This window comes from Rhinatrema bivittatum, chromosome 7, assembly GCF_901001135.1.
Source record: "Rhinatrema bivittatum chromosome 7, aRhiBiv1.1, whole genome shotgun sequence".
In the NCBI taxonomy this organism is placed as follows: Eukaryota; Metazoa; Chordata; class Amphibia; order Gymnophiona; family Rhinatrematidae; genus Rhinatrema; species Rhinatrema bivittatum.
In genome coordinates this window covers 20,270,436-20,289,289 of record NC_042621.1, presented here as the reverse complement: position 1 = coordinate 20,289,289, position 18,854 = coordinate 20,270,436, and the positions used below count along the sequence as shown (strand labels likewise).

Here is an 18,854-nt window from a genome sequence, read left to right as displayed (position 1 = left end):
GCTCCATCACCAGGGAGTTGTGGTAAGTCGGGGGGGGGGATTAAGGAGGGTGAGGGGGTTTAAATTTTTTTTTTGCACATATGTACATATACCCAACTCATTGGATTTTTTTAATGTCCATATTGGCCGCAAGTGGGACCCCCTTTCGGACATAAAAAATATGAACATAAAATTTTGCTCTGCACATCCCTACTGCACAGTACTTTGCTGCTAAGTACAGAAGGACAAAAGCTGAACATTTCTTATTTTCATGCTGTGTCATTGGTTTGCCTTCACACAAAGTATTTGAGAGCTGTTGTGTGGTGAAAACAAGACGTGTTTGACATTCCCCAAGTGAACTTCCTAGGATTCCAGAACACCAACTGGATTTCAGTCTTTCTAGCTATTAGCCAGCCATGGGCTTCCAGTAATGCCTTTAAACTTGATACTTTCCTTTGTGCCACTTTTCGGTTTTTTTCCTTTTATAGTGCACAAGTGTAAGTCTGTGAAATCAAGCAAAGGGAGGCATGTGGTACTATTGCTTCAGTTCTGGCACAGGAAAGAACTTCCTACATAACAGATGCCACTTGTAGTATTATAAAAGCTGTCCTTTTAAACTCATCATTGCTTGGTTTGCACATTAACAATTATCTATCCAACCAACTTGTGACTGAGCACTGTGCCATCTGAACAAGTAAACACCAATGAAGTCATTTATCTATGTCAGCTGTGGATGTAAAGAACAATATTCCCAATTGTAAAAGTCTGAAATACATTTAACATGCATTCTAAACCTACAGCAACTGACCACAAGAGAAGGGCACAATTAGGCAAACCTAGATCTGATCTGGTTTAACTTTCAAACTGAAAATGCTTTTATACCCCCATAAAGAACATTTTCTACCAAGATGAATGAGTTAGAGAAGAAGTGTAACATTACCGGTAAAGGAGGGGAGGCAGTACAATGAATTTCTCTTCGGAGGATTGTCAGTGCAAGAGTGGAAAACCAATCTTTCCAATTTGTGCATGCATCTGCAAATACATCAGATTGTACTAACCCATTCTCTAGCTTTTTGATCACGTATGGGTGGCAACGTTTAGTCTTTTGATACTGATACATTATTTCTATTTCAATGTTAATAAAAATGCTAATGGGAATGTGAAATATTTGCATGTTAGAATGATATTACATTACAATTAGTGTTGTTTTAAATAAATTAAAATTTCGTATTAATTATGCTGGTGTGGCATTTTGCCATGTATTAATTATAACAAATTTATTTCAGTAAATTACAAATTATACAATTTAAGACATAAAGCAGTCTGTTTTGATGTTTAGGATAATAAAGTCAAAACAAAATGCATCTGTGTTTTCTTTTGCTGTATTAGATGTTATTATTTGAGGCTTTGTACTCTTATCTGCATATTAGACCAAACAATACATCAAAAGGCAGACACTGTAGGCCATTGGCAAATATTTTAAATATACAAACCTTTGCTCACGGAGAAATATTCTTGCTTTGCCTAATAGTTTTGGCCATAGTAATGTTCTTGAGCAAATGATCTAAGCTTTTAGAAATCTGAATTTTTAGAACAGACAAAAGTCAGTTGTAAGCATTCTGTGCCACTATCAAACACAAACACTGTGATGAAACTTTTCAAATGCATAGTACCCGAGATAATCATTGAATACCTACCTATTATAAAGCAAACCAGAAATGGAGGAATCCACAAAGAAAAGTAGATAGGATGATGGATTCAAAGATAGATTGGTTCAGTGACTTAGTCATAGACACTTATCTCCTTTGGATTTCATTTGATGATTAATCAGGAAGCAGTTGCATTTTGTTTTTTACAGAACAGCTTGCAGATTTGATTCTTAATAAGCATGAGACCTTATCTTTGAAGACTTTGATTTCCATGTATGAAACATCCATGCATTTCATGTTTGAATGTGTCATTGTTAATATAAAAAATGGATCATTTGAGGCAATGGTAAACGTGTTTAAATCATAGACATCTTTTTGTCTAGACCACTGCAGAGTGAAAGGTTGCATGCAGTTTTAACACTAACTAAATGCTAATTTGTCATTTATAGCTACACACAGACCTGGATCCTGGAAGCACCAAAATCAAGTATATTCTGTCAGGAGAGGGAGCTGGGACAATCTTTGTAATCAATGACAAGACAGGAGATATTCATGCAATGAAAAGACTTGACCGGGAGGAAAAGGCTGAATACACACTAACAGCTCAAGCAGTCGATAGGGACACGAACAAACCTCTGGAGCCTCCTTCAGAATTCATTATTAAAGTTCAGGACATCAATGACAATGCACCAGAATTTCCTAATGGCCCATATCATGCCACTGTTCCAGAGATGTCCATTGTGGGTATGTATGCATAACAATTTGAAATATCTTTTTTTAAGTCACAATTTAAAATGGTCTTTTTTTCTTGCCATCAATGACGACATGCTGATATATGAGAGAGAAAGTATTTGGATCTGAATAATTTCTAACTTACATTTGCAAACCATACTTGATGACAATTCTACAGCTCCAGAATAGTTTTGGAAAATTAAAAGTTAACTGGCAGTGGGATAATGTCTCATACAGATGCTTACATAATTTAAGCATGTAGCTTAAAAAAATTCCTCTTAAAAGTACAAGGTATATCTCTTTTTCAAGGCTTCATGATCTGGTTGCTGCTATCTTCATCTTAATATTCCATTGATAGAAGCAATTATTCTGTTTGTATATGTGTTGAGCACATATATTTAGTTAAGGACCTTTGTTTTCAGTTTTTATTTTATTTTTCCTGGGGATTTATCATTGTTTTTTATAAAAAGAAAAAACATGGGACAAATCAGTCATTTTTCTGGGTGAATATAATTTTTGTTGTTGTAATAAATCCTGATAAATTCCCAGGAGAAATAAACCAAAAACTGAAAATCAAAGACCCTAATTTTACTCCATATGTTTCATGAGCACCACAACAAATGGAATAGGAGATGCATATGTTTCTTCTTACAAATTTTACCTTAGAACATTGAAACTAAAGAAAAATATCTCTTCTATGTATTATTTGGTAGAGATGTGTGCACATCATCTCTATGTCATTTCTAGCAATGGTCAAAAAGTTTTATTTTCTCTTCCTAAATATTTTTGACCTGATAGGAATGATCAAAAACTGCCGTTTTGTCTCCCTGAATTTATTAGTGCAGTCATTGAAATGGCAGTCCTCAGCTGAGGGCCATGCACTAGGGCTTCTTACCGAACCTAAATCTAGCATCTAGATGTCATAATGATTACAACTCCTGTCCCCCCGTCCCCCCCCAACCCCCTCTGGCCCCAAAGCTATGAACACTACCTCCATGGCCTGTGCATATTCTGGAGAGCAGAGGTCCTCCATGAGGAATCAAAGCTAGGTTCCTGCACATGGCAGTGCATAGGCCAAGCCCTCCTGAATAATTTTGTGAGAATTTGATTTCCACATTTTTGCAAGAGGTCTCAAAAAATAATTTTATGCCAGCTCGATTGTGCGACTAGGTAGAATTTGGAGAATGTGTTCACAACTTGCCTAAAGCCCTTCAGTGCAATGTTTAAGAGAAATGGATAAAAGGAGTATGGTATTGTATTAGTCCACTCGAATGTACAGAAATACAAGTTAGTAGCCAACAAAAAATATAATGTAAGGTGAAAAAAAAAGCTTCTTTCAAATTTTCCCAAAATAAAAGTGATTGACCATTTTTCATATTTATAGTGTTGGGTGTATAAAGGTGCAATTTTTGGTTATTAATTTACAGGAGGTGAACAGTTTTTGCATTTCCCCCCAATGTGAAAAATGTGGCACATCTCTAGACATTTCTGTTATTGTAGACTCTGTTTGCACATTTAACTTTAAACAGGACAGTTAAATGCATAAAATATTTACATGTTTACTAGTAAAGACTTGGATAGTTGCTCATGCTAAAAGGCCCATATACACGAGTATGATGGCTGCACGTGAGTGATGTGAATTTTAAAAGCCACTAATTACATGTGTATATGCATGCGTGAGCTAAAAAAAAAAAGGGCGAAAAGGGGCAGGGTATGGATGGGGCATGGGTATTCCAGTGAGGGGCCAATAGTTATGCGCGTAAAGCCGTATATTAAAACAGCAACTTGCAGGTGAAAATATTGGCCCCTCCCCTAGATCGCCCCCTTTCTTCGTAAATATATGTGCTCACAAAAGCAAAAATATGCATGTATGTTTGATGTTTATAAAACAGAATGTACACGAGTAGATTCTACTTTGCTAATTTCTAATTGTGTAAGTCTTTGAAAATTCACCCCATGCTTTTGAAAATAAAAAAGTATGCACAAGTCCCAAATCTGACTTATCTCTACCTCCAGAAAGCCATGCAGAATCAGGCAATGTGCATACTTTTGGGGTAGATTTTCAAAGGGTTACGTGCGTAACCTACCCCTGGGCGCACCGAGCCTGTTTTGCATAGGCTCAGCAGTGCGCACAAGCCCTGGGGCTTAAACAAATGGGCAGTCAGGGGGCGGGGCCGGGGCGTGGTGGCAGTTTGGGGGCGGGGCAGGGGGCTTGGGGGTGGGCCAGAATCCTCCTGCACAGCGGGCTGTGCCGGGGGATGGTGAGCCAGAGGCACGCGTAACTCAATGAAATAAGGTGGGGGGGGGATTTAGGTAGGGCTGGGGGCTGGGTTAGATAGGGGAAGGTGGGGGGGCGACCAAAAAAAAAGTTCCCTCCAAGGCCGCTTTGATTTCGGAGCGGCCTTGGAGGGAACGGGGAAAGCCATCGGGGCTCCCCTAGGGCTCGGCGTGCGCAAGGTGCACAAGTGTGCACCCCCTTGTGCACGCCGACCCCGGATTTTATAACATGCGTGCGGCAGCGCACGCATGTTATAAAATCAGGCATAGATTTGTTCATGCTGGGTTGCGTGAACAAATCTACGCACGCGCGTAATTTTTAAGATCTGGCCCTTTATGTGCACTCAGCCCTGGGCTAGTTTAGAACTGTCATTTACATGCTTAAATCCATGTTTTCTGATTGTAAAAGGCTTTGAAAATTCACCCCTAAATGCCCACATACTGCAGAAGGACCTGAAAATCAATATTTGATGATTGACATTCATTGCAAAGAAAATTCTTAAGGCAGCCCATCTAAACGAGGAACAAAAGTGATTTTCATGAATAGTCATTCCATTTTTATGTCAGGATATGGTGGGCCCAATAATAAAGGATATCCAATTATCTAAGTTATCTGGATATTAATTATCCTGTTAATTTAGCATGGAAATTTCAGTAGCATGGCTATGCTCCTGAATATAATAGGATAAGTGCTAGTTAACCAGATAAGTTATATCCAGATAACATTAGACCTGCTATTGAGCTGGTTTAACTTATTTGGTTAACTTAACCAGATAAGGCTGAATATAAGCACTTATCCTTGATCCACCCATTACCCGCTCCCAAGATATCCAGATGTCTACTTAACTGGATATATACCTATCTGGCTAAATAGAGGCTGATGAACATAGCTGGATATTCAGCGTTTGCCACTTAGCCAGCGAAGACATCATGGTGGTGCGAAGGCTGCAGGCTTTCGCAGGCCCACCCCCCCCCCCCCCCTTCGCCCCACCACCCCCCGTTTTCACTGGATTCATCATTCAGCGATGAATGATGAATCCAGGCCTAAAATTGTTATTTGAAAGCTAAGCAAGAATGATGCTATAGGCATTTCAAATCTAGCTGAAGTGACATGCACTTCTTGGCAAACTACAGTTCTCACCAAATCAACTAATTATTTTTATTAGTAAATCCATTTTTTGAAGGTCAATGTAAATTTTGAAATCTTTGTATTACATTTTGTTTTCATATACATTGTAATATTTCATGACTTATACTCAAGGTTTACACCGTGCTTCAATGCCTCTTTAGAAATGATCTACATATTATATTTAAGAAATGAAGCACATTATAAAGAGCACCTTTCAGACAAATGGCATAAAAAAGTGTGTTATAGCCATGATAGTCATTGAAAATTTATAATGAATAAGAAAATGTGTTTTATATACTAGCATATGGCCCTGGGGCAAGGATTAGTGAAAGAAAGAAGAGAGAGAGAGAGAAAACTTATGTGGCAAAGAGGTCCATATTTAGCCAGCCATCGTCAGATAAAGTTAACAGGAAAACCTTGTCGGATTAACATTATCCAGCCCAAATCTATTAGCTAGGTAACATTAGAACAGCTATTTACCCACACAGAGTTTTGGCCAATCAGTGCTGTATGTCAAAGTGAAACTGTGCTCCAGGAATGCCCAGCATTGCTTTGTTCTGAGTACATTTTATCCAGAAAAGTATTAGCGGGTGGAGGGGATATAAAAGATTGGGATTCCTCAAAACTCTTTAAATTCAGACCTCAGAGTAAATAAGTGATGATGATGAGACCTGACCCTGTTTCAGCTTTTCAGCTTTCATATTATCCTATTGCTTGTATCAATGACTATAGGTAGACAGTCCGTTTGATAAACCCTTTAATTTTTAGTTGAGTCTGTCAAATCAGTTTTACTAATAGTCAACTGGAGTCAAAAAGGAGGACATAACTTCAAAAAGTGTCATCAAATGATTAATAAAATGACTATTAGGGTAATACCACGCTCTCTATGGAGAGCAAAACTAATAAGTATGTGCAATATTTAGAATGGATTTTAATGAGATGCAGTATATTAAAATGCACCTCTTTTCTCTGCCGTTATACAAAGGGCTAAATCTCCATTAGAAAGAGCCAATATACTCCAAGCCAGCCGAAAATGTCATGTTTATTGAATGAGAAAAAAAATACCACTGGATGAATATCTTCAGATATTGAACCAGAAATAGTTAGCCATAATAAAGACCAAAAGATGAAAATGTGTTCACATCGGTATATGTAATTCAAAAATAGATTCACTGTACAATTCAAACAAGGTTTATTATTCCAGAATGCAGCAGAAGTGTCCCATCATAAAGAAACAAGATATGAAGGTTGTTAGCAGGTATCTCAAACCCCGACACGAGCTGTGTTTTGCCACAGGGCTGTCTCAAGGAGGGGAAGCAACCAAACATGTGAATAGATCAAAGGATTCAAATATTAAAGGCAGCTTAAAAATGAGCCAGAGAAGAACAAGAGGAATTCAGTTATGCCATCTATTGCATGTGGGCTTTGCCACTTATTTGTGAAATTCTTTTGTTTGCCTACATATATGGCATAATTCAATTCTTGTCGTTCTTCTGTGGCTCGCCTTTAAGCTGCCTTTAATATTTGACGCCTTTGGTCTGTTCAAATGCATGGTTGCTTACCCCCTTGAGACAGCCCTGTGGCGAAGCACGGCTCATGTCGGGGTTCGAGATACCTGCTAAAACCTTCATATCTTCTTTCTTTATAATGGGACACTTCTGTTACATTCTTGAATGCATTCTTGGACTTTGTTCACCGAATCTATTTTCATTGTGAAACCCTTTGCTTTCATCTGTTACATATACTTGGGTATTTGCTATCACTCTTTACCATTGCTAAATAATCACCAGAACATAAATACCCATGGAGATGTACAGCATATCAAAACATAATACTTAAATATTTGGGGGTTCATATTCTGCATCATTTGGCCAGATAACTAGTGAATTATTTGGCTAAATGCTGATTTTTGAATATTTCTGCCACTTGCCTGACTACAGTTATAACTGGATAACATTATCTAGCTAAAATTTAGCTGGTTATGCAGATTATATGAAATTAATAACACATACATTATTCTCTATCCAAAAATTGTCTTTTATGTGGATAATAATAATATTTAAATTATTATCAGGCATGATCAAAGAGAGGGTGCTTTACAAGTTTCTCGAAAGAACAGTAATCATGAATCCCCTTAATTCACTACTCCTCAGTTCCATGGTTTTGGGGGCCACCCAATAAAACTCTCTGTTTCTGGTAGAAGTACCTTTTAGTGCCACAGTTGTGCAAGTTTGAGATGAAGAATGTAGTTTCCTTAGTGGAGAATACCATGAAATATGGTGTAGCAGATAATTAGGTTATTTAGTATCATAAAAACAAATGAAATAGTAAGGAATACAGCACCAGAGAAATATAATTCCACAGATATACACCACACAATAACTGAGCAGCAGAGTTCTGAACTAATTTATTGGGGTTTTTTTTCAAATATTTTCTAGGCAGTCCAATCAAAAAAGAGTTGCATTAATCTAGCTGTTATATAACAAGAGAATGAATAAGGGTGATCAAATCTGACTTCTCCAAAAGCCATCTTAGCTGACATGGTTGATTTAGTGGGGGGAAAAGCAAGATATGGCCACACATATTAAATGTGAAATCATTGACACATCTTGATCTATTATGACACCAAGAATACGTGCTTGCTTATGACTCAAAAATACTGTCTCCAAGTTTAAGGAAATTTTAAATGTATAATTAGCAGGTTTTCGGATACATAAATTTCTGTGTGTGTGTGTGTTGGGGGGGGGGGGGGGGTGTTGCATTTAGATTTAGTCAGCTATCTAACATCCAAGAAGATATTTTGGAAAGGAAACCTTTTAATTGGTCTTTTTGTTGAGGCCAAGTTCCAGATATTGCTGTATATTAGCATACGTCTGGAACTAAATACCCCTCAAAGCAAATAAGATTGCCAAGAGATTTGAAATAAAGGGGGTAATTTTCCAATGGTATCACACGCGAAAAAGGACGGAGTCGAGGCGGAGTCTGCACCGGAAGGGGAGGAGTCGGGGTGGCGTTGGGGCGCACGCCGCGGAAACTTCGCTGATGGCGAAAAATAAGACTCCTTATCGCCGCCAGTATCGCACCCTATAGCATCACCTTTCATGGTGGCGCTATTGGGTGCGAAATCCGGCAGCGATAACACTGCAGTGGTGCGATCGCTGCCGGCTTTCACAGGCCCGCCCCCCACTTCATCCCCCCCGCCCCCCATTATCGCTGGATTCTCTAAGGTCTGTGACCTTAGAAAATCCAGGCCAAAGGTGAAAAGAATAGGAGACATAGAGCTCCATGGGATACCCCACAAACCAAATCCATCAAGAGGGATACATTTTCTAAAAACAACTTGCTGTGTTCAGCCCGAGAGAAAAGATTTGAACCAGTTCAAGGTAGAATACAATTGATCTAATAAGATGTTGTGGTCCATGGTGTCAAAAGATGTACTTAGGTTTAACAGCTCAATTACTGAATCCCTATCTTTGTCCAAAGAGCAAAAAAGCCATTCAGAAGAGAGAACAAAACGTCTCTGTACTAAAATGATGATGAAAACCAGATCACTTTTGATTTAAAATATAATTTTCTTCAAGAAACTGGTAAAATTGAGATGACACTGCTCTTTCTATTAATTTAGACAAGAAGGAGTTTTGCAACTGGTCAGTAATTTTCTAGAATTTGTTGGTTTAAGGCACTGTTCCTTCGAAGCTGTGCACATGCATGAGTGTACAAGCTTATAAACCCTGTGCACACAGCAAAACATAGCATGCACAAGAAATCCCAAAATTATTTGTATTATACTGGCTTGTAGTGCACACATTTGAACTCGGATTATAAAACATTGCACAAAAAAATAATTTTGTGCATGTAGTCTTTCCAAAATTAGACAGAACATTGGACTAAGATAAACTTTTTCAATAATGGACCAATGATTACTGTTTTAAATTTAGCTGGAACCATGCCATACTTTAGAGGGGAGCTGATTATCTGATATAATGTTTCTACTAAACCTGTTTTGGCTTCTTTAATTAAAGTGGATGGACATGGGTCCAGAAGACAGGTTTTGGCTTAGTTAAAAATGTGCTTATGTCACTAGAACTTACTTCAGAAAAATAAGTACCTAGAATCAGAAGGTGAAGGCTAATCAGGAAAAAAAAAGAACTAATTTAGTCACAATGCTAAATTAAGCACAGAATGAGAGAGGGCTGTGAGAGTGAGTGTGAGAGAGAGAGAGAGAGAGAGACTGATTATAAGCTTCTTATCCTCTTATATTATTCAATTATTTATACCACTGTAGGAGGGTCAACTAGTAACTCGAGGTGAGGTTTTGGGGGTGGTCTAGGGTTTGGGTGGCAGTTTTACATGCATAGTCAGATGTATGAACAGCACAGATTTCTAGAGTGTACTCTTGCCCTAGCTTGATAGCACCCAGGTAGATGATAAATATGTGTGGTACCTCAGAGGCATTCTCACTCTCTCTCTCTCTCTTTCTCTTTTATTTCTGGCGTTATAATGTGTGTTACGCTATTGCACACAATGTTAAACACCCCTCGTTTTCATAAACCCTGCCCAAGCTCTTCCACTTTGACTAAATTTTCAAAATCTGCATACGCATATAGAAAGAATAAAAACATAACGCATGCATTATGACATTATCGCGGGCATTAGGGTCCTATCACCCACGATAACCCCTAACGCATTTTGATGAATGACCCTGTTAATCAAATATAAATCAAGATATTGGCAATAAAATTTTATATTACTAATCTAAAATAATTCCATTTTCTTTTTAATCTATGATACAATCTCTTTTGAAGCCTTACTTCCTCAGGAAACCAGGGAGAGGAATGTGATCAGTGTAAGATGTATGGTTTTAATAAAATCAACAGTCTTTTTGAAGCTATCATACAAGTCATCCACATCTCCTCTCAAGAAGACCCAATCAATTTATCTGGGAGATCCTCTAATTCGGACAAAAACTGAATAGGGTCAAAATCTTTGCATAGTCCTTGAGGTCTAAAATATTATCATCTTTATGTGTGGATTGATTAATATAATTTAGGCTGAGCAAAGTTTTGCTCAGCCTTTTTAACATGGTTGGGGCTTGGTTCCTCCTTCCATCCATACCAACTGTTAGTGGGGTAGGTTAGCTTACTTAATGGATGAGTCCCCTCTCTGCCAGCCCCTGCCACCCCTTTGCTGAAATGTCCACATGGGGGTTATTATTTTTAAGTTTTTAATTGAACTCTGGTTGGTACGCCCCCCACAGGATCAGATTGCAAGAGAGTGCCCTGCTCAGGTTTTGCAAGCAGCATCTTCCTCCCTCCCTCCCTTGCCGTTATTTCTTGTGGTTCTGGTTGGTGGATAACCCGAGCTCGGGTTTTTGTATGTGAAATGTTAATGTTGAATGATGGGGGGAGTATGGAGTAAGACAGGGGTGCAGACGATGTGCTTAAATCATGGGGGAGTGAGGACATTGACGCAGATTAGAGGGAACTTTTCATGCTGGGACGTGGCAGAGAAGCCCCGGTGGGTGGAAGATTTGTTGGTTTGGTGTCAGGAAACCTTGCGGGTAGATGCTTATATCTCTGGGCTGTGTGGTATAGACTCAAAGCTGGCGAAAGTGATAGTGGGGGGGGGAGGGGGGAGAGCTGGGTCATGGTCATTTGTGAATTCATGTTGTTAGGGCTCAGGTTGTTTAATGTATAGTTAAAAATGAATGTTCATAATTTCTGGCATTTTGTAAACAGTATGTTCTGTCTGTGAGATCTATTGGGGGCTGGGGAAGGGTCAGTGGAGAGGCGGCATCAGTCCCAATTGCCCATGATAGTTGAAATAAAACAAAACTATACATTTAGGGCCAGTTTTTAATACCTACACGTGGGCATGGATTTGTGCGCGCAACCCGGCGCGCACAAATCTAAACCCGATTTTATAACATGCACGCGCAGCTGCGCTCATGTTATAAAATCCGGGGTCGGCGCGCGCAAGAGGGCGCACACTTGTGCACCTTGCGCGCGCCGAGCCCTAGGGGAGCCCCGATGGCTTTCCCTGTTCCCTCCGAGGCCGCTCCGAAATCAGAGCAGCCTTGGAGGGAACTTTCCTTCCGCCCCCCCCCCCCCCCACCTTCCCCTCCCTTCCCCTCTTTAACCCACTCCCAGCCCTGCCTAACCCCCCCATACCTTTATTTTATAAGTTGCACCTTCTTCTGGGCAGGCGTAGGTTGCGCGTTCCGGCCAAGTGCCGGCGCGCGATCCCCTGGCCTAGCGGCCCTACGAAGGCCTCTGGACATGCCCCGCCCCAGACCTCCCATGCCCCACCCCTTTTTTCAAGCCCCTGTACATATGTGCATCCCGGGGCTTGCGCGCATAGCCAGGCCTATGCAAAATAGGCTCAGCGCGTGTAACCCCCCCTGCGTGCGTAAATCCACCTGGATTTAAGCGCGTAGGGCTTTTAAAATCTGCCCCATACTGAGCATTAAAATCAGACTTTGCATGTACTGAGCATTAAAATCACCTAAGAAAAACTGACATGATAAGAGTTACAGACACGATTAATTGAGGCAATTCAGTTACAGAATTGTTTGAAACTTGAGGGGCACAATAAATAAGTGATACAGCTAATATATGCCAAGTTACCAAGAGTAGAAACAATCCTTCTCCTAGAAACATGATGGCATAAAAAGACAGTGCGGCCCATCCAGTACTCCTTTAGATGACATTAATTTTGAGCCAATACTCGGGATGATTTCACAGAGAATAAATTCCACTCCTCCACCGTTCCTTTCCAGTTGAGGAGAATATGGAAGTGGATAACCTGAAGGATATAATTGAGAGGATATTACTCAAGAAAGCATAACATGGCAAAATTGTAAATAATTAAATCATGGAGCAACTGAATTTTATTTCTATTGAGAATGAATTAAGCCTTCGGTAAGATTTTCCTACAAATATGGTTTTTCAGTTTGTCCAATGGTGCTCTGTTTTGGTGAAATAGCAAACTGAGCAATAGGGACGAACATTCACTTTTAACAAATGTCAAAAATGCAAAGAATGAGGTCATTTTTGGTTTGTTCTGAATGGAATGAACCTAAAATAGCCCCTACAAACATGATTGCAAGTACTTTTCAAACAAAATTTTACTTGTACGAAAAGCAAGTGCAAGTGATCAGGCATGCTTTATACTCACAACTTTTTTCAATGGGAAAATCTTTGGGCCAGATTTTTAAACCTACGGGCGGGCGTAGATTTGTGCGCGCAACCCGTCGCACACAAATCTAGGCCCGATTTTATAACATGTGTGCGTAGCCACACGCATGTTATAAAATCCGAGGTCGGCACATGCAAGGGGGTGCACACTTGTGCACGTTGCGTGCGCTGAGCCCTAGGGGAGCCCCGATGGCTTTCCCTGTTCCCTCCGAGGCCGCTCCAAAATCGGAGTGGCCTCATAGGGAACTTTCCTTATGCCCCCCCACTTTCCCCTCCCTTCCCTACATTACCCACCCCCAGCCCTATCTAAGCCCCCCCCTGACCTATGTTGATGAAGTTGCACCTGCCTCTGGGCATGCGTAGGTTTTGCGCGCCGGCCAAGTGCCGGCATGTGAGCCCCCGGCACAACTGCTGTGCCAGAGGCCTCGGTCCCGCCCCGCCCACTCCTCGCCCATTTTTTCCAACCCCGGCAGATACGCGGGTTTTCGGGGTTACGCGCGTAATATACGCGTGTAACCCTTTGAAAATCCGCCCCTTTGTGTACTTTCCCCTTTGAAAATTGACATAAAAAGTACATTCAAGAAGGCATGGGATAAACACAAAGGATCCCTAGGATGGGTATGAAGCCCTGGGGCGACCTGCACAGGTAAGGCAGTTACAAACCAAAATAGAAGGTGCATGGGTAACCTGCACAGAGCAGCAGTCACAACTCTTAACAATCTTGATGGGCGGACTGGATGGATCACTTGTGACTTTTTCAGCTGTCATTTGTTATGCTACTATCTTATGCTGTTGCACACACACTTTGCACTAACATGAGAAGGGTGAAAATTGACTCCCAAAGGATTTTCCCCCATTGTATATTTAAGGAGAAAATGCTTAGTACATTAGGGGATACAGCTGTGCAAATAAACTCACCATGGTAGTGAGGCAATAAAATATATAGGGGTAGATTTCCAAGGATTTAAGCACGTGACCAGCCTTACGCACTCCGAGCCAATTTTCAAAGGCCCGGTCATGTGCGTAAATCCCTGGGTCACGCGTAAGTCCTAGGTCCTTGGGAAAGGGGCGGGGAGGGGCGGAGCAGCCAGCGGTGGGGCGGGGGTAGAGGCCCCTGGCACAGCGGCCATTTTGCCGCTGTTCCAGGGGATCGTGTGCTGGTAGGCTGCCGCCGCGTGCAACCTGTACCTGCCCCATCTGTCCATCAAGCTAGTTTGAGAAAACATTGCACAAATCTCACCTTTGGTGAGTTTCCTCACGCCGATCGTCATCAAATCTGCATGTGAGCACTGTTCTGTTTGTACATTGCACTCTGCATGTCAAAGTGGCCCCTAACCCCTACACTAATACCTAAACCTCACCTGGAGTAGCTAGGTGGGCCTCCCATAGAGATATAAATACCTACCTAGTATGGTGGCCTTATAGTTAGGTTCTCTCTCTCTCTCTCCCTGTGGTTATAGATAGGAATTGCAACAATTGTGGTACTTCCACAAAATACAAAAAGTTATCACAGTTTGTGGTAATACCTATGCAAACAAAGCACTAACAGATCGATACTCTAAAACCGCGGCAGAAAGAGTGCGGCATTGCCAGGCGCACCCTTCCTCCCCGCACACACAGTTCTCTTGACCTAGCGCCTGATACTCTCTTCTAATTGCATGCAAATGCATGCCGCGGCTGTGAAGCGTTAGGGAAGGGTTAGGCCCGCGCAACCCATTTTACTGTATAGGTGCTTAATACAGCGCCTATACAGTAACATGGGTGCGCTGGTACCTGTCATTTCAAATGTCATTTCAAATGACATTTGAAATGACAGGCACCAGGAAGTGTAAAAAACAAAAAAACAAAAATATGTAAAAACCTGAATGTTATAAAAAAAAAAATAACATTTTTTAAATACCTGTCACTTTCCGAATCGTGCGGTCATCCAGGCAGCGGCGGGAGCCGGAGGGCCGTGTGGGTCCAGGCGGCCGGCGGCAGGAGCCGGGTGTTCGATCGAGGCCGCGGGCGGGTGGGCGCGTGTTCAATCGAGGCCGCGGGGGCGGGTGGGCGCGCGTTGGTTTCAGGCGGGCGGCGGCAGCGGCGGCAGGATCCGGGGGGCGGGTGGGCGCGTGTTCAATCTAGGCCGCCGGCCAGGTCGCACAGGCGCGCATTCATTCAGGCGGAGGAGCCGGAGGCGAAAGCGGCCTCCGGCAGCCCCCACCGGCAGTGAATGAATGCGCGCCTGTGCGACCCGTGCGATTCGGCGCTCAAGGCGTGACGTCACGGCATGTGACTGCCTTGAGCACTGAATCGCACGGGTCGCACAGGCGCGCATTCATTCACTGCCGGTGGGGGCTGCCGGAGGCCGCTTTCGCCTCCGGCTCCTCCGCCTGAATGAATGCGCGCCTGTGCGACCTGGCCCGCGGCCTAGATTGAACACGCGCCCACCCGCCCCCTGGATCCCGCCGCCGCTGCCGCCGCCCGCCTGAAACCAACGCGCGCCCACCCGCCCCCGCGGCTTCGATTGAACAAGCGCCCACCCGCCCGCGGCCTCGATCGAACACCCGGCTCCTGCCGCCGGCCGCCTGGACCCACACGGCCCTCCGGCTCCCGCCGCTGCCTGGATGACCTCACGATTCGGAAAGTGACAGGTATTTAATTTTTTTTTTTTTTCTGACAGGTTTTATGTGTCCCACAGCATTACATTTTCTCGATCATCTCTGTATCACTTTTTTTTTTTTATTGTTTTTTATTGTGTTTGAGTATCTTAAGTGGTGTAGATGGATTTGTTACAAGACTCACAGTCCTAACACCTACTAGGGGGAGGCGGTAAACTAACACGTTAAGGCCGCGGCAAAACAGCGGGTTACTAAGGAGATAATATCAGCGCCCATTACAGTATCGGAGGGGAATAGCTAATTCCTTCATTATACAGCTAATTCGTTCATTTACACATCATATACATGCTGCGTGCGGAAAGGGTTATGTGTCTATTTTAAGAAGCGCTACGGACGCTTGAAACTGGAGACTGTATCGCTGGATGGCCTTACTCGTCTGTATTGTGCGCTCCCAGCACGTTACAGACGGGAAAACTTCAACCGCACGTTACTGTATCGACCTGTAAGATAGTGCACTTTGTGATGAACAGCCTATTAGCATAAAACACACCCCTTTTCCTATCACCTGCGATATTTGGTGCATTTTGATAAATCCTGGCCTAAATTGAAACTGTTTAGTATATCCTTGGTCTGGAAAATGTGTGGACATAATAGTTTCTGGTTGACCGGTTTAAACTATCAGGATGACCATCTTGGTCCAAGCCACTGGTCCTTTGACTCTACCTCTCTCATATATAATCTGCATGGTTGTAAGTAACATTTAAATCTATAGATAAATACAACTGAGAAAGAAATGGCATTAGCTTTTATGCACAATATGGGGTAGATTTTGAAAAACTGCGCGATCGCGAACTTTTGTTTGCGCTGTATTTTAGAAGATACGCGCGTAGCCGCGCGTATCTTCTAAAATCCTGGATTGGCGCGTGCAAGGCTGCCGATTTTGGGCAGCCGGCGTGCGCTGAGCCGCGCAGCCTGCCTCCGTTCCCTCCAAGGCCGCTCCGAAATCGGAGCGGCCTCGGAGGGAATGCTCTTTCGCCCTCCCCTCACCTTCCCCTCCCTTCCTCTACCTAACCCACCCCCCTGGCCCTATCTAAACCCCCTCCCCCCACCTTTATCCATGGATTTACGCCTCCCGGAGGGAGATGTAAATCCACGCGCGCCAGCGGGCTGCTGGCGCGCCGAGACCGGACCCGGGGGCGGTTCCGGAGGGTGCGGCCACGCCCCCGGAACGCCCCGGCCCGTAAATCCGGGCGGATTTACGCGAGCAGGGCCTTGAAAATTCGCCCGTATACGCATATCCAGGAATCAAAGAAATTTTGTAAATACATTCAAATCATTCAGATTGGATTAGTTAATTTCTTAAAGCCAAAGGGCATCTAGAATTTCTTTAAAAGATATTCAAATTTTATTTTGTTTGCATTGTATTGTTGATTTGTGTTTGATTATGACTATTTAACCTTGTAAACTGCTCAAAGCTTTTGGTATTGGGGGGGCATACAAATAAATAAATAAAGATTAATATTGCCATGAATACTGCATGTTTCCTCTAGCATCGTCTAGATGACATATATGTGCATTCTGAAGTTTGTAACAGCTTCACAAAAGATAAACATAGGTACTGATTTATGTGACTTTTTAAAAAAATTTCAATATGGATAATTATATTTTCCAGGCATGTATTTTTTTCAAAACAATACTTTTGAAATTTAAAAATTGGCAAAAATGCAAATTTTTAAATATTTTCTGACATCTATTTTTTTACCTGTGGCAATATGGTCAGATGCCATGTGTAAATTAAGCTAAATAAAAGCATACTAATTGGATATATTGCACAGTGGATTTCTTTGCTGGAGACATGGTTGAAAAATTGATTCATAATGTTTATTTTATTAAAGAATTTCTTGTTACATTGTAACAGAGTGGATTCCACTTGATTGCTTCTTCCTAGATGACTCTGAGCTTCTGCCTCTCGGTCCACCTGAGCTTGTGAATGCTATGGAGATAGCATTCACAGTCCCTGCAGGGAGAGGAACTCTCAGCCAACATTCAGCCATGATGCCTACCAGGCAAGCTTAAAGGTCCACGTTATCTAAGCTCTGAAGGGATCTAAGAGTCCATGTTAGCTAAGCTCTGAAGGGATCTAAGAGTCCATGTTAGCTAAGCTCTGAAGAGATCTAAGGGTCCATGTTAGCTAAGCTCTGAATGGATCTAAGAATCCATGTTAGCTAAGCTCTGAAGAGATCTAAGGGTCCATGTTAGCTAAGCTCTGAATGGATCTAAGAATCCATGTTAGCTAAGCTCTGAAGAGATCTAAGGGTCCATGTTAGCTAAGCTCTGAATGGATCTAAGAATCCATGTTAGCTAAGCTCTGAAGGGATCTAATGGTCCATGTTAGCTAAGCTCTGAATGGATCTTAGGGTCCATGTTAGCTAAGCTCTGAAGGATCTAATGGTCCATGTTAGCTAAGCTCTGAATGGATCTTAGGGTCCATGTTAGCTAAGTTCTGAAGAGATCTAAGAATCCATGTTAGCTAAGCTCTGAAGGGATCTAAGAGTCCATGTTAGCTAAGCTCTGAAGAGATCTAAGGGTCCATGTTAGCTAAGCTCTGAATGGATCTAAGAATCCATGTTAGCTAAGCTCTGAAGAGATCTAAGAGTCCATGTTAGCTAAGCTCTGAATGGATCTAAGAATCCATGTTAGCTAAGCTCTGAAGAGATCTAAGGGTCCATGTTAGCTAAGCTCTGAATGGATCTAAGAATCCATGTTAGCTAAGCTCTGAAGGGATCTAATGGTCCATGTTAGCTAAGCTCTGAATGGATCTTAGGGTCCATGTTAGCTAAGTTCTGAAGAGATCTAAGAATCCATGTTAGCTAAGCTCTGAAGGGATCTAAGGTTGGTGCCCCCTGATCAAGGACTGTTGCTGAAAAGGCTGGGCTGTATTAGGAAGAAATATAAAAATAGGAAGAGTGGGGGTTGCGGGGATATAATGACTGGTAGTTGCAAATGATGACTCATGGCACCTGAGCCCATAAGAAGCCAATTCCATTTGACCTAGAAACCCAAAAGAACAGAAGGAAACTTCCAAGTAAAAAAAAAAAAAAAGGATGATAAAGAAGAGGAGGACATATTAATCACAAGAGACAGATAACACAATTATAAAATAGAATCAAAAGATTGAACTCTGCCCATGATTTGGAAATATCGCCTAGTGGTGGAATTTAGGATTAGTCTCCAAAATCACAATTATATTGCCAATCCACATTAATATGACAGGATTCACAGAAGACTAGAG

The 18,854-nt window shown here is 42.1% G+C and overlaps 1 protein-coding gene across 1 annotated transcript in view; it reads left to right on the top strand.

Moving 5' to 3' along the window:
* The window catches only part of CDH8 (cadherin 8), a 515,521-nt gene that overhangs the window by 199,161 nt on the left and 297,506 nt on the right, over nt 1-18,854 (top strand). The window contains exon 3 of the mRNA XM_029608175.1: nt 2,078-2,372. Coding sequence (XP_029464035.1) covers nt 2,078-2,372 — 295 coding nt within the window. The remainder of the gene's footprint in view (nt 1-2,077; nt 2,373-18,854) is intronic.